This window comes from Trypanosoma rangeli, assembly GCF_003719475.1.
Source record: "Trypanosoma rangeli strain AM80 chromosome Unknown Tra_15.4_contig_00108, whole genome shotgun sequence".
Classification (NCBI taxonomy): Eukaryota; Euglenozoa; class Kinetoplastea; order Trypanosomatida; family Trypanosomatidae; genus Trypanosoma; species Trypanosoma rangeli.
In genome coordinates this window covers 101-14,466 of record NW_021705854.1, presented here as the reverse complement: position 1 = coordinate 14,466, position 14,366 = coordinate 101, and the positions used below count along the sequence as shown (strand labels likewise).

Sequence of the window (14,366 nt, the reverse complement as noted above, 5' to 3'; positions counted from 1 at the left end):
AAGACGGGGCGAAAGGAAATAAAACAACGCCAATAGGCAAAAGTAAATCGGCACCCTGCTCCCCCTCGTGTGCGTGCGTATGTGTGGAGGCGAGGCACGACATCAACGAACAAAACCAAAAAAAGCCAATGCATAAAAACACGGCAGACAACGCCAACAACGAGAGCAAACAATCAGGCAAAAACAACAATAATAAATAGCATGCACGGGGTCGTGAAACATTGATCCATACCGCCCATCACATCCTGCAGGGATCTCTCCGTCTTCTCTTTTCCTTCACCCCTCTCACACTGTCCAGCCATTTCAGATGTTTTGGACGCCTTCACAAGGTGCAGAACTGCAGAGCCCAAAGCAGCAGCAACGTCAGCACCATCGCCTCTCGCATTAGCCACAGGGCGGCCGTGCCGTCGCGCATCATGTTTTCCACGGCATCCAACTCTGAAGAGGGGATTCCACAGCCATCAGCACGTCCGGAGCGCCCAAACTCAGCCGCCTCCCTCTCAAGAAACACCTCACAGAAGAGCTCCATCACCTCCCTCACCCACACATCCAGCGCCGTCCGCTCAAGCTGCAGTCTTTGCTCGGGCAGGGGTGCATGCCACAGCGTCCCGTCTTGAATCTGTTCCATTCCAGTGCGCAGTAGCGGGACAAAACACAGTGTCATAAACGCTGAAATCCCACAGTCCACAACCAAACCGGACGCTGATGGCAGCAGCGGCACCGACAAGGGCTGAGTGCGACGCTCATCATACCAACGCCGTGCTGCCGCCAGCGATCCATGCAGGGCCTTCTGCAACGTTATCATGCAGCGGCCACTCGAATAGACTACGTTTCCTGGATGCACCAATAAATTGGCCGCAGTGACATTGTCGTAATCGGAGGCGTACAACCCAAATACCTCGCGGGGTATGGCACGTCTCACGGAGCGTCGAAGCTCCGCATCAGTGTGGCGCCAGGCGCCTTCAGAGGGCGGCGCCACGGAGGATGACAACACGGACGCTGTCGAAGGCACTGGATCCCTTGCGGCAAGGACGAGAGTCTCAACTGCCACCTTCATCGCAAAGTGAGAGAGGGCGTCTTGCGCCCACTCCGAGCCCGCAGGTGGCCTCCGCCTTTCTAAATTGGTACCGAGCAGCTGCTGGATACTTTGGGGCCACCGCCCCCAACCCAGCGGCGCCACACCAGAGGCGACCTCGACAACAGTTGCTACAGGTTTCTCTTCCAGCTGAGACGAACCGCCTGCGTTTTCACCTTCCGACTGCTGGGGTGACGCGTCGACAGAAGCTGAAGTGGCGCCAGCAGCTGGCTGGGTGACGTTCGCCGTTCCAGGCTCCGGCTCTATTCTGACAGCACCAAACTTTGAGCGGGGTGCCCTCCCTGCCTTCACTGCATGCTTTCGAAGCGAGACCCTTCTCACCCCCGGCGGCGCCACTGTCTCCAGAGGAGCACTGGAAGATAAGGAGGAAGCAAGTCCCTCAGTGACCGACTCGACGGGCCGCAAGAGCTCCTCGTGCTGCCCCAAACTTTCTGCAGGCGCGTGTTGCAGCCCTGCTAGCGCACCAGGCTGGTGCTGCACGCCGCGCCCCTTATCATGGGCAGCCGCCACGACCCCGCAGGGTTGCACTGAATGCGTATTACTACTGGTGATGCTGCTGTTGAAGTTCCGCCCGTGTTCGGCGCTGGAATCGCCGCGTGCTCTATGTGTGGATGCAGAAAGCGGCAGCGGCGGTGCCGTGGTGCCGGGCGGTTCGTGGTCCTTTTTGTCCCTTGGGGCAACAAGCGAGTCCACGTACGCCTGGCCAAACTGCTGCACCTCGGACAGGATGCTGGACATGTAGTTTGTAAGGCTCATCGCTTCCTTCCAGCCTCTGGGCGCATACGCAGCCCGAACGTCGTAGTAAAAAAAAAAAAAAAAAAAAAAACGGGAAAGAACAAGTCACCATGTGAAGGAGAACCGTCACCCCATTCTCAACAGTGATAGAGGAATGAAGACAGAGAGAGAAAGAGTGATAAAATCAACTATGAAAGTTATCGCAGAAAACGTTGAAACACGCACAAACACACTTGGACGCAGATATCTGCATACAAAGATCTGCACACATACAGAGAAGGAAAACGAAATAAAAACAAACACGCATACAAACAAACTGTTAGGGTTGTTCTGCGGTATCCACCGTTACCGGCATCGTTCTTGTCGCCGGCGTCCACTTCTTCCTACGAAATCTTGCCGCTTTTCGTCTGCTTCTGCTTGACGTGATTGTGTGATATTGCCCTCGCCCTACATGGCCCATGGCATCCCCGCGCCGAGGGTGTCCACATCATACGGACGCCTACACCGTCGTTGCGCCGCAAAAAAAGACCGCGTCATTCGTTTCAGGCACACGCCGCTGAACGCAAAACAACTTCCGCCGAGAGGTGCATATTTGAAGTGCGACTGCCTCTGCAGCACTACCATGCCCTCTTGACGCGTTTACGCCACCGCCAGAAGACAGTGACGCCCGCACATGCACCTCCTCCATGCCGTTTGCTGCTCTATTCGTGTTGGTGCAATCAGTGGCGTCGTATTTCATGTTGTTGTTAGCCTCGTGATTGCCCCCATCGCCGGCAAGCCCCTCCAGGTCGTAGTCGCATGCTCCCTTGATGGCGTCCAGGGCCCCGGCTTTCACGTTGTCCCCACCCTCCTCCGTCCCCGCCGTCGTTGTCACCGCCGCTGGGTGGGCGATAACGGGACGAAGAAATGCTGGGAAGGACACACGCTGCACCGCCGTAGTGTGCCCCACGCCGGCGCCCTGCACAGCCTGCAAGTGGTGCAAGCGGTGAAACAGACGGTATAGGGCGACCAGTTGCTGCCCCTCTGCCACACTTAAGAACGGTTCCTCTTTCCCCTTCACCAGCAACCCGTCCAGCGAAAACAACATCGTCCCGCAATACCCCTCCGCTCTCCACAGTGCCACAATGAATTCACACCACCCCTCCCTGAGATCCGCAGGGGGGGAGTCACAGAGAGAAAAGAGCTCTTCTACGGCGCTTGCGCCGCGGAGTCATTCAGGTGACATGTCACGCACCATGTGGAGCCCCAAAGAAAACAAAACAAAGGGGGGAAAAAGTCAAATACGCCAACGCCTCCACCACTGCTGCACGTACACAACAGAAGATCTAAGCACCAGCATCAGAAGCATCATTAAAACACCCCAGTAAAAAGTAAGAGAAAAACCATCTGGCCAAAAAGACATATCCCTACAATGCGGCAAATAAACTGGAGACGGGCCAGCCAGCCGCAGCCGTGGGATGTGCTGGTGAGTGAAGGGTGAAGAAGACTTCAGATGGAGTGAGGCGTGAGCGTGCCTCGCCCATTGGCAGCACCGTAAAGTTTCGTATCCGACGTCAATATCCAATTCCACCTCATTCAACCGCTTACGTGCCTCTGTGGCATCCACACCACAACAGCGGCGGGGCGCATATACCCCCCTCCAGCGTCTTCCTTCGATACAAACATAACATAAACACACGCATTTCTCGAAAAATAATCCACTGAAATAAAAAAAAAGAGCAAAAAAAAAAAGACAATATGCCATGCCAAGACGGGGAAACGACTGTTGCTCTCCCCACCACGACGCATCCTACCTCACATGGCCCTACATATCACTCTGGGGGGTGTGAACACCCACATATTTCTATCCTTTTTATTTTTGGCTCGTTTTGATGGGTATCCCCCCCGTCTTGTCCTCCTTCTTCGTCACTTTCACCTGTTCGTTTGCCAGATGTTTGTGATCACGCATGACTACCCGTTTTGATTAATTTTAAACTTGCATGCAAATATATATTATATACGTAAGATAAAATAGAGACTACTAGATAAATACGTGTGTAAATGCTTCTTTCTTACTTGCTACCGTGCACATCCAGCGCGGGAAAGTCGTCACATGTGTGAACTGCGGTCTCACTAGGCGAGGAGGAGGTCCTCGCTCAGGTCCTTGGCGCGGCGCCGTGCGCGAGAGACGACAATTGCAACGGAAGTGAGAGCCAACACGGCCGCTCCAATCCCGATTCCAATGCCAATCCATTTATTACGCACATCCTCTTCGTCTGAGCCACTCTGAAAAACATCGGTCATATATGTCACAAAGCTGAAGTTGAACACCGTCGGTAGACCGACCTTCTGAGGCATCGGTGTGAACATGCCATCCTGCCAGAAAAATGTGGGTTGCTGGTCGTTTGTGGGGCCGCACACGACGTGGGCGGTGTAGTGACCGGGGTCCAGCACCATCCCACTCCAGGAGGCAATTTTCGCATCGGTTGCGCCGTGGTCGCGACGACCGAGGTACTTGTAAAGCGGGCCGTAGTTTGTTGCATTGCCTGGTGGGTTCAGATCGCCGCGTGAAGCAATTGCCAACATGGCACTGTACGGCGGCACGCACGTGTTATTCGTACCGGCCCCTTCGCAGTTTTGAATGCGGGATAGTTCGTCCTCCCTGTAGTTGTTGTACCGTATGAGTCGTTTCATGCCTTCGAGGTCAACCACAGCACTGTGCTCGCGCTTAAAGATCTGCGCCCGCGCGGTCAGTGTGTGGGAAAAGTACTCTCCATACTTCGCCACCATGTCCGGGTAGCCAGAGACGTTGTAGACATTCTCAAAATACGGTATGTTGTAGCTCGCCCAGTAGCCATGCTTGTTGAGGTGCTCTGTCATGTCAGCTGCGGTCACACCAAGCGGGTATGCGGAGCCCGGCAACTGCTCCGCCACCCAAAATGTGTTGGCAGGCATCGGCGTCTTGGGATTCGTCACTGTTCCCATGTTGAGCACCATCCACTGGTTGTTGTACGTGCCGCTGTTGTTGCGTGAGAAGTACTCCACCCACGAGGGGCTGGAGGTGGCGAGAAAGTTGGCAATCATCACCCGCAAAAACGCAGAGACGGTGTAGGGGAAGAGGTGCTCGTACAGGCTCATATTTGAGATACCATTGGTTGTCTCCATGACCGCCAGCCGTGCATGCGTCATATACCAGTCATCAACGCTGTGGATGAAGCCGGGATAGGAGGACATGGTGACTGAGCGGTGCCCCACACGGTACGTCTTGTACTGCCGCATCATGCTGTTGAAGGAGTTCCATGTGGCATGTGAGAAGAAGATGTCGTACGGTGTCACCTTCACCAGTGCGGAGCAGTGCAGGTCCAGCAAAACTCGCGGGCTTTGCTTCTGTAGCCGGGCAACAGTTTTTCTGGGTGACACTGCCCTGATGACGTCACCCATCTCATTCTGAAAGTTCAAATAAAACAGCCATGTACGGTTCAACAGCGGCCCGCGCTTCCCTACACGGTCGTTGTACCCCGCCACGAGGCCGTCAAGAACAGCCAGCAGATTCTTCAGCTGTTGCCCGTAGGCGTCGCTGGCCGCTTCACTGCCGTCCATGTACGCCAGGTGCTCATCCATCCACTTCACAGCCTCTGGGCTGCCCTCCAACACTGCCCTGAGGCCGTTTTCACCAAAGAACGTGTTATTAAGCGTCTCCTCCATGCGCTGCTGCGTGGCATACCCCTCGCCGTACCCCATAGCCTGGTAGGCCAGTCGCAGCTGCTCGGTCCTCGCCTCAGCGGGTCCAGAGTGCAGAAACGCCTCCGCCGCCTCCGCCGACACAACGTCCCAACCTGTTTGCAGGAAGGAGTTGTTCACCCTCACCGTGGCAGCTACGGGGCCAAACAACGGTCCCTCCGTGGAGGAAAATGTCTCGCCTGTCGTGTTGTACCGCACCTGCACCGTCATCACGGAGTCAGTCTGCCACACCTCACCTGAGGCGAAAGCAGCGGTAGCCAACAGGAAAAGTGCGACACAAACGATGAAGTTCGTCATGACTCCTGCATCCCGCATTGCTGCAATGCCCTTCTTTTCTCCGCTTGTGTGCGTAAATGTGTAAATGTGTGTGTGTGTGCGTGTGTGTGTGTGTGTTGCTTCCCCGTTGTGTTCGATGTTCGGCGCCTTGTCAAGAAAAAATCTACTGGGGCTCTCACTGGGTTTGTGTATGTGTATCTGTGATGACTCTAGCCCACACCACACAATGGCAGAGGCACAAAAGCAAATAAATTATGTAGAAAGGGGAGTGCGGGACGAGACAGAGAACATACAGACAGACAAACAACCCATGACGGGTGCGAAGGCGCACCATTCATTATCCTCGTCTCCCTTTTGGTTGACATCCCACACGCCTCCGCAGTCTCAGTCCAGCGCCTCACGCCACTGCAGCTGCACGTCGTCCGCGAAGGAGCGCTGCGCCGCCAGTCGCTGCCGCACAAAGTCAGCCTGAACTTTGCCCTCACGCCACGGCCCGACAAGCTCCCGCAGCAGCAGCAGCGCCGCAACGTGAAAGCCCGCCACCGGTGCGTACTCATTCTGAAGTGCGTCGCGCCCAACGACGGCAAAGAAGAGGCAGACAAGGGTGAAGCCGGCAAGGAAGCCTGGCAGGTGCGTCAGCAGCCTCATGACCAGCGGGAGGTACTGCATGAACTGTAGCATGAGCGGCCCCCCAAGGTCCAGCGGCGGAACGTCCGCGGAGCGTCCTCCTCGCCACGGGAGCCGTCCAGAAGCCATGCCTATCGCCCTCTCGTACTCTCTCGCACATACACCGCATGAAAGACGACAAGAGAAGAAAAATCCAAAGAAAAAAAATAACCACAGTGCCTCCGCCATGGCGCCGCCGTGTGATTGCATGCACCGATGCACACACCAGCGTCTCACCTCAATAGACACAAGCTTCTCTCTCTCTCTCCCCCTTTTTTTTCTCTCTCCTCTTTTTGTCTTTTTTTGTCCCATCACTTCCCTTCTCCGCTGCCTCTCTGCCCTTACGCCTCCTGCAGCCACAAAATCCGCATCCTACCACCGAATCGCGTGCGACTCTCCTCCACAAGCTCGTTGCGCAGCTTCATTGCACTCTCAAAGAGTTCTCCCACCGCTGCCCGCTTCTCCTTGCCCTGCTCCTGCGTCAGCAGTACGCAGAAGTCCAGGATGCAGCGAAGCGTGACGAGCAGCGCTTCCCAGCACTCAAACTCCGGCTCCACGTGGTGAGCCGCGTTGTCCGTGATGAACTTCTCCATGTCGTGGCGAACCTCCTGCACGAGCTCGAAGATTCGCGCCCACACGTCCAGTCCGTAGCCGGTGGCAAATAAAGCCTGCTCCCGTGATTCAGCCGGAGTTGTGCTTCCCATCGCCTCCACCTCTTCCTTGTCGCCGCCGTAGCGTCGCCCGGTGGCGAGTGTACGCAGATACACGGCAATACCTGTAAAGACCTCCATCTTCTCCCGTTGCGGGTGCCGTTCTGTCGGTGGAGATGTGAGGGCGCGTGTACGCTCCAGCAGGCGGTGCATGTCGCTCCAGCGCAAATCCAACGCCTCCACCGTCCGCTGATCCCCGTGAGATGCCACCTGCAGTGCAGCCTCCTTGCTGCCAGCGCCTTCCACCATCTCGTCCTCCGCCCCCCCTTTGTGCGGGGCGAGCTCCCTCGACATGCGCTGTCGGTCGTCCCGCTGCTCCTCCCCCTCCCCCGTCAACGACTTTTTAGCGGCGGCGTGCACCAGCGGCGGGTAGGACCTGAATATCCCACGCTCGTCAAAACACACGCGGGTTGGGCTCCACGGCTCGCGGGCGCCAATGTACCGGCCCACCACCCGGCTGTCCGCCACCGTCTCCACCTTGTGCCACAGCGAGCGGTACACCTCATCCTGCGCAGCACTGGAACCACGAATGGCGTACCGCAGAACCCGCTGCGCATCCGAGTCCCGCGCAGCACCGTGGGTGGAGTACTTCACCATCTCCATCAGATGCGCCATGAGGTCCGAGGTGTACAGCACGCCGCTGTAGGAAAGCATCGTCAGTAACGAGAGAAAAATCCGCCGCTCTGAGACCGGCCGAACGTCGTGCAAATCGACGTCCACCGCACGCTCCGCGGCGGCGAGGAAAACCGAGCACACATCCGCATCCTCAAAGTCTGTGAACTTCACCAGCTGCGCATTGGCGTCCGCGTCAGGACGCCGCATTACGGACCCCACAAATGGGACGCGCAGCTGCAGCGCAGGAACCTCCATTGCAGGGTGATCACTCTCCACAAGCTCCCATAAAAAATTATGCACCTCCTCCAACAGCAGCGAGGCGGAGTGCATCGTGTGCAGGTAGCGGCGGTAGACAGTGGGGCTGAGGCTCGCCTTCAGCGCACGTAGATTATCCCTATAGCGTTTGATTTGCTCCTTTAGCAGCCGGTCCACACGGTGGGGGGCAAGCCGCTCAATCTCCTCCATGGCAAGACAATTATACAACTCCACCAGTTGCCGGCGACGGGCCTCGCGCCACTCGTACGGCATGGCGGCACTGTGGTCCAGCACGGTGTGTAGGGTTTCAACGGCCGCGATGTCGGGACGTGCCCCCAACGCCGTCAATTCGTCAAAGAGTAGAAAAACATCGTCCACCTGAATCCGTTCGTAGCGTGCGGCGCGAGTAAGGAGAACATTCATGGTGTCCACGTCCACCTTCACCCCGCGCTGTTTCATTTCCTTGTAGTACACCAGCATTTCTGGAAAGCTTTGGCAAGCGCGCAGGGCACCGTTGTACGCGTAGGCTAGATTGCGATAGGAAAACTGCAGCCAGTCGCGCGGGGTGCGGGGTTCGAGGCCGATGGACCACTTCTTTGCAGGCCAGTGGCGGCGGGCTGCGATGTCGCCGCTGTAGCTGTCAGACCAATTCGTGTTGAAGTGCGCTGGGTCCCACGCACTTCGCGGAATGCTCGTCGCAAAGAGGAACGGCGCACGGCGCAGCATCCTCCTCCCCTTCTTGCTGCTGCTGCTGCTGCGATCAACTAACTAGCCACTCAGCCACTGACACGCAGAGAGGAAACAGCCTTGGCTGCCTCTCTTCCCGTGACGACGGCAGTCCCCCGCTGCAACTTCGGCCGATTTGTTTTTTTTTTTTTTAATTATTACCTCCCTTCCGTTTGTTCCCTTCTCTTTTCCTCCTCCAGGACGCGACGTGGGCGTCCAAAAATACAACGGCGACACGGCAGGCACCATACATGCGGGGGAAAAAAAGGCGGTGTGCTCAGCAGGCACACGGGCGGCAGACGCGCATGCGCAAGCCAGCACCACAAAACAAGACAAAAAAAAATGGAAACAAAATAACATGATGCCGATGGAAGGACAGCGGCCCGCAGGGGGGATACGCGGCCCTCCCACACGTGGTCCCGCAGCCGCAATTCTGCGCTCCGCCCCCATCCGTTGTATGCAACAGTCACACTGCCACCTCCCCCGCAGTTTACTACGGCCCACCTCAGCGTCGTCGGTTCCCCCATGAAGGAATGGGGGTGGGGGTGGTGGTACGCAACCACCAGGCACGTGTCAACTGGAAAAATATAGGTGAAAAAACAAATAACACACGCACAAACGAACAAACAAAAACATATCATTTCTACCGTTCCCCACTGCCGCCCCTACTCAGTGTACTCTACTACGTCACCGCCTCCGTCCCCAAAACTACAGCACGTCCTTATGCAATTTCAGTGGCGGGGTGAAGATAACGCAACGTCCCCTCCGGGACTGCCATGCGCGCCAAGAGCAACGACTCGTATTCGGCAGCCTGCAACATTACATCAGCTGCGTTGTACGACGCGTCACCATGCCGTTTATGCATACCTACAAGGCAGTAAAGGGCTCTGGCTGCCTGAATCGAGTTCATGACATCGCTGCGGGTGTAAACTTTGTTGGCAGCACCATCGTTCCAGGCCTCTGGCATCAATGCCACCTCCACGGTCCCATCGCCGGAGACAATCGCCAAGAGGTGTGAGTCCGGATGCAGCGAGACGGAGTACAAAGGGCCACCTCCACGGACGTAGTAACGGCCAAGCACTGACATGGGGTCCAGGGATAGGACGTACAGCATGCTGCCGCTGTCGCAGGTGGCCACGGCGAGGCCAGCTCTACTAAGGTACAGGCCTGTCACCGTGTGAAGAGCCGTGAGGATACGCTCACACCGGGACTCGGCAAAGTTGACGCGGTACACTTTTTTACCACGCGCCACAAGGGCTAAATTCTCCACAGCTGCAATAGCCGTGGTACGAGAAAAGGGAGATCCCGGCAGCTTGATGCGTGGCTCAACGTCCCTAAATGTCACACTGCTGCGCACACGGATTTCGTGTACCATGCCTGGGGTGATATGTACCACCAGCGGCGTCCGCGCCGCCCCCATACCGCTTAGCAGCCACTCCCGACTGGAGGGCTGCACCACGTGCCACTTAAACGTCCGCGAGGGAAATGCGCTCTTCTCAAACATTGTGGGCTTAATTGCAAGCCCGTCTCTCTTCCATACATAAACCACCCCGTCGGAGCTGCACGTGACGAACCCCAGGCCCACGATGGAAATCTCAAACTGACACCCCGGGTTGTCACTTCCCGGGGATAGCTTGAAATCCCTCTTTTTGCTGGCTACCTCTTGACGTTGAACTGCATCCTCGTCCTCCGCGGTGTAAATGGCGGCCACCGCCACCACAGGTACGTCATGGGCAACGAACCCAAACACGAACCCATGCTCAGAAAAGACCTCGACGCTGCCATCGCTCGAACCCACAACTCCGCGAAGGTACATTGCTCGATCCGAGCCAGTTGGTTCTGGTTTGAAGATGGCTGAGTTACAGCTGCTTCCTGAAAGCGGCGGGGCTGTCGTCGGTTGTGTCACCGCCGAAACACGGCACATATACGTCACTTCTAAAGGGATGATGGAGGCACACGTCGCCTTGTATGACGTGCAAGTACGCAGTTTCCTTGTGGAGAATCGTCGAATTTCCTTCGGCCCCTCGTGTTCATCTGTAAGGTCAAAAAAAACGACCTTGCCGTCCGCAAGGACGCAGACGATGGCGTCTGCCCGTTCCCCGCAAAGTGCAAAGAGGGGCGAGCGCGTGGCAGCCCCGTCCTCATCGGGGGAGTAAGCCCTCCCAGCTGTGGTGGGGGGCTGAAAATCCGTACTTGAGGAAGCCTCCCGACACGAGAATTGCCCTGGCTGCAGCTGCGGCGATTGAAGCGGGCACAACATCGTAATGAAGGACGCGAACACGACACGTTCCCTGAGGGGGAGAAACAACGAGCGCCACATTGCCCTGCCATGCGGCTCTGTACCATGCAGCCCCATACTGCCGCCACACCCCTCCTCTTGCTACCGTTTTTTTTTGTGTTATTTTCTTTTCTGCTTCTTCTTCGTTATTCGTTGCCACCCCCACTATTTATTGCCCTTCTCCTCGTTTCGTACGTTGCCTCCGCTGCCTCACCCCACTACCGCTACTACTGTGCGTGTGTGTGTGTGTGTGGCTTTGCTTCCTCAAAGAAATGAAGAGCGGCGCCACCTCAACGCCACACGCTGCTCCCCTAAAGCAAAGACAAGAAGAAAGGAATAGACACGTAATCGTCCATGACGCAAAGAAAGGGATAAAGAGGAGGGAGGGTCACACACACACACACTGAAAGACTCACTCTTCCCCCCCCACACCCAATTCGTTTCTCCCGGCACTGAGAAGCCCCCCCCCCCGGGGTCTCATGAAGGGTGAATGGCCCGTAGAGCCCGCTCAAAGTTCCCCTTCTGCAGCCGCGTTGATGGAGAGGACAACACGGCCGTTCCTGCTGCTTCCGTTTTCCACAACGGTGTCGTTGCAGTACTGGGCCCGCTCTGCAAGCCGTTGCCCCTACTAACAAAACTGCATTCCTGTGTGTCGGTTTTTACTTGGGGCTGGTGCGGCTGATTGTTCCGGCTGCCGCCAAATGTGGTGCCACTCACTGCGCAACTCCCCTTGGAGGGTGTCGATACAAGATGCGCTAGGGCCTCGCGTTGTGGTTCAGTGTGGGCCACGGCGGCGGCACGCAGTGAATGCGTCGCGTCCCACTTACCCTGCTGCTGTAGCCGCTGAAGCTGAAGCTCCAGTGCTCGCTCCCGCTCTAATGCAGCCATCAAGGCAGAGTCCTGGCGCCGCCTAACAGATAGCACTGTCTCCTCCTTTTCGTGCATGCGTCGGTCACCCGCCCGCAGTTTTTCCTGCGCCTCCTGGTACATCGTATGGGAACGCGCAATGACATGAGCCAGTCGCCGCATGTCCTCGAAGCAGCGCTGAAGCTCAATGCGCAGCTCCACGTTTTCCTTCTCGAGAGCCGTCGTCGCCGTCGTCAGGAGCGGCGGTGCCACGGTAGCGGTGTCAGGGCGAGCCAGAAGCGCCTCTTCTTGCTGTGCCTGCATGGCGGCATCGCGTTCGTCTACAGCAAACGCAAGGGCCGCCTTCCACGTGCGACGCTCTATTTCCAGCAGCGCCGCCACATCCACCAACCGCTGTTCCATTAGCCGGGCGGTCCCACCCGCAGCATCGTCACCGTCATCGTGTGCGGTGCCACTGTTTTCGGAGAGTGCCTGCACGAGCGCCTGCACACGGTGCTCATCTACGCCGCCGCCTCGATGCAGCATAAGATAGGGGGCCGCCGCTTCCCCCCTGAGGACTGTCGCCACGACTTCACTCGAGTTTAACACACTGCGGCACAAATGCGCCGTCGCAGCCTCAGCATCCTGCAGTCGACGGCGCTGTTGCTTCACGTCGTCTGCGCTGCACTGCAGCTGCCGTAACAAACGGTGTTTTTCATCCCGCAGCAACTCCACCTCCCGCTGAAGCAGCAGCAGCGTCTCCTCACATGCGTGGCTTCTAAGAGGGGACCCACCGACACGTCGATTGGCAGGAATGCCGCTTCCTTCCGTCGCTAAAGTTAAACTCCTCTCCGCGTCCGGCGCCATCGCAGGCAGGTTGCTCTTTGCCCATGAGGCCGAGGACATCACCCCACGCTTTTCGGAGTATCCGCTCCTATCAAGCGAATGCACAGGGTCTCTGCCGCGTTGGGGCGAGGTCTCGGCCATCGCGTCAGCGCGGTAATCATCGTCCACCTTCCGCCTCGGCGCAACATCGTTCTCCACATGCCGGTGCAGGACAACGTGGGGGCCGCCCCACTTCCGCCGCAGCTCCACCTCCAGTTGCTCTACCCGCCGCCCACCTAATTGCCGCTTCTGCTCCGTGTTCTGCGCGCGTTGAAAATTCGACGTAGCCTGCTGCTGGACAGGCTCATGTTCCGCGCGCTGTCGGGCCATTTGCGACCTTTCCCGTTCCATCTGCACTGACTCAAGTGCCCGCCCACCTTCATTCTCCCCGGAGACCCCAACGGTCGCCGTGGGCCGCGACACCGCACGCGGGCCACTGAGGCTGGGGCACTCCTCCGCACTGTCGCCCCATTCTCGCTGTGGCGTGCCTCCCATGTAACGCAGCACGATGTGCAGCAGGAAGGCCATGAACGCGTTCCGACTCGCCCGTGAGCCACGCACGACGACGTGGTCATGGGTGTACTCCACCGTGACAGCAGTGCCGTCGTCTAACAGGTGTCTGCCGGGCCCGAATGCGTCCCGCACAGCACGGCGGAGTCCTTCCAAGGGAAGTTGCACGCCATCAATGCCTGCGGCCACTCCCGGAGGGGCCAACGAAGACGTGTGAGGTTTTCGTTCACTCTGCCGGCAAAGTGATTGGTTTCCGGTAACATCCCGAAGCATCTGCACGTGAAGCATTTCGTTCGCGCGCTCCATCACTCGGCATTGGCACTCGGCGAGCTCAGCATCGCCCACCACATTGCCGTGGTTGCAACCGGCCTTTTCCCCTCGCAGCCTCTCCACTTCACGCTGCAGTTCATCCAGCCGCAGCGAAAGAATCGTCTTCTCATCAGTCACCGCACACAGCCCCCGCTGTAGGGAATGGTGAATCCTGCTATTGTTTTCCTTCTTGTCACTGCTTGTCTCCATGTCTCGCCCAAAAGACTGCAGCATATACATATGTGTATGTGGAACCGTACACGTACATAGAAATAAAGAGAGATAGAGAGAGGGAGAGAAGCAGAAGAGCCTGTGAGTAGGGCGAAGTGCCCCAAGCCAAAGCGGCCCAGGAAAGGAAGGAAGCAGGCGCTGACCATCTTCCTTCCGGCTCGCTGTACGCCCATGACACGTAACCACATATACACACCGACACACCCATTGCTAATGTGGAATTGTTCTAAATGTTCATCGTTTCTCTTTTTTACCAAAGCGCTTTCATCTTTATTCCCGCTACACACACATAGAAATATATAGAGAGACTCTTTGATGTTTCACCAGTTCCCGTGCCACCGCCCACCGTCGCCTCCCTTTGACAAACCCAGACAGTAATGCAGGTGGGCACACCTGAGTGACTCTGCTGGGGTGTGGATGAGGGGGCTAAGGCGGAGGGCGGATGGATCCTTCCCCCCGCGTGTTGCTTGGCCGTAAAAAAAAAAAAAGGACCAAACACCAAGGAGCG

General features: G+C 57.2%; 7 protein-coding genes across 7 annotated transcripts, besides 11 other annotated features; all 7 read right to left on the bottom strand.

Moving 5' to 3' along the window:
* Positions 1–322: 322 nt before the first annotated feature.
* On the bottom strand, positions 323–1,852 carry TraAM80_03937 (uncharacterized protein; the record flags this gene model as incomplete). Its single annotated transcript, XM_029380887.1, has 1 exon — positions 323–1,852. One exon carries the CDS (start codon positions 1,850–1,852, stop codon positions 323–325), a length of 1,530 nt encoding a protein of 509 aa, XP_029239213.1.
* Positions 1,853–1,899: 47 nt separating this feature from the next.
* Positions 1,900–1,922: a microsatellite.
* Positions 1,923–2,113: 191 nt separating this feature from the next.
* Positions 2,114–2,148: a microsatellite.
* Positions 2,149–2,330: 182 nt separating this feature from the next.
* On the bottom strand, positions 2,331–2,918 carry TraAM80_03936 (uncharacterized protein; the record flags this gene model as incomplete). The annotated part of the gene is made up of 1 exon (XM_029380886.1): positions 2,331–2,918. One exon carries the CDS (start codon positions 2,916–2,918, stop codon positions 2,331–2,333), a length of 588 nt encoding a protein of 195 aa, XP_029239212.1.
* A 616-nt stretch (positions 2,919–3,534) lies between these two features.
* Positions 3,535–3,562: a microsatellite.
* Positions 3,563–3,943: 381 nt separating this feature from the next.
* TraAM80_03935 (putative lysosomal/endosomal membrane protein p67, putative,lysosomal membrane glycoprotein) lies at positions 3,944–5,866 on the bottom strand (the record flags this gene model as incomplete). Its single annotated transcript, XM_029380885.1, has 1 exon — positions 3,944–5,866. The coding sequence occupies one exon, from the start codon at positions 5,864–5,866 to the stop codon at positions 3,944–3,946; it is 1,923 nt and encodes a 640-aa protein (XP_029239211.1).
* Positions 5,867–5,913: 47 nt separating this feature from the next.
* Positions 5,914–5,944: a microsatellite.
* A 157-nt stretch (positions 5,945–6,101) lies between these two features.
* Positions 6,102–6,133: a microsatellite.
* A 78-nt stretch (positions 6,134–6,211) lies between these two features.
* TraAM80_03934 (uncharacterized protein) lies at positions 6,212–6,703 on the bottom strand (the record flags this gene model as incomplete). The annotated part of the gene is made up of 1 exon (XM_029380884.1): positions 6,212–6,703. One exon carries the CDS (start codon positions 6,701–6,703, stop codon positions 6,212–6,214), a length of 492 nt encoding a protein of 163 aa, XP_029239210.1.
* Positions 6,704–6,747: 44 nt separating this feature from the next.
* Positions 6,748–6,830: a sequence feature (GA-rich).
* A 4-nt stretch (positions 6,831–6,834) lies between these two features.
* Positions 6,835–8,799, bottom strand: TraAM80_03933 (uncharacterized protein; the record flags this gene model as incomplete). Its single annotated transcript, XM_029380883.1, has 1 exon — positions 6,835–8,799. One exon carries the CDS (start codon positions 8,797–8,799, stop codon positions 6,835–6,837), a length of 1,965 nt encoding a protein of 654 aa, XP_029239209.1.
* A 14-nt stretch (positions 8,800–8,813) lies between these two features.
* Positions 8,814–8,831: a microsatellite.
* Positions 8,832–9,121: 290 nt separating this feature from the next.
* Positions 9,122–9,156: a microsatellite.
* A 237-nt stretch (positions 9,157–9,393) lies between these two features.
* Positions 9,394–9,430: a microsatellite.
* Positions 9,431–9,520: 90 nt separating this feature from the next.
* On the bottom strand, positions 9,521–11,155 carry TraAM80_03932 (uncharacterized protein; the record flags this gene model as incomplete). Its single annotated transcript, XM_029380882.1, has 1 exon — positions 9,521–11,155. The coding sequence occupies one exon, from the start codon at positions 11,153–11,155 to the stop codon at positions 9,521–9,523; it is 1,635 nt and encodes a 544-aa protein (XP_029239208.1).
* Positions 11,156–11,308: 153 nt separating this feature from the next.
* Positions 11,309–11,330: a microsatellite.
* Positions 11,331–11,554: 224 nt separating this feature from the next.
* On the bottom strand, positions 11,555–13,867 carry TraAM80_03931 (uncharacterized protein; the record flags this gene model as incomplete). Its single annotated transcript, XM_029380881.1, has 1 exon — positions 11,555–13,867. One exon carries the CDS (start codon positions 13,865–13,867, stop codon positions 11,555–11,557), a length of 2,313 nt encoding a protein of 770 aa, XP_029239207.1.
* A 28-nt stretch (positions 13,868–13,895) lies between these two features.
* Positions 13,896–13,936: a microsatellite.
* Between the last annotated feature and the right edge of the window lie 430 nt (positions 13,937–14,366).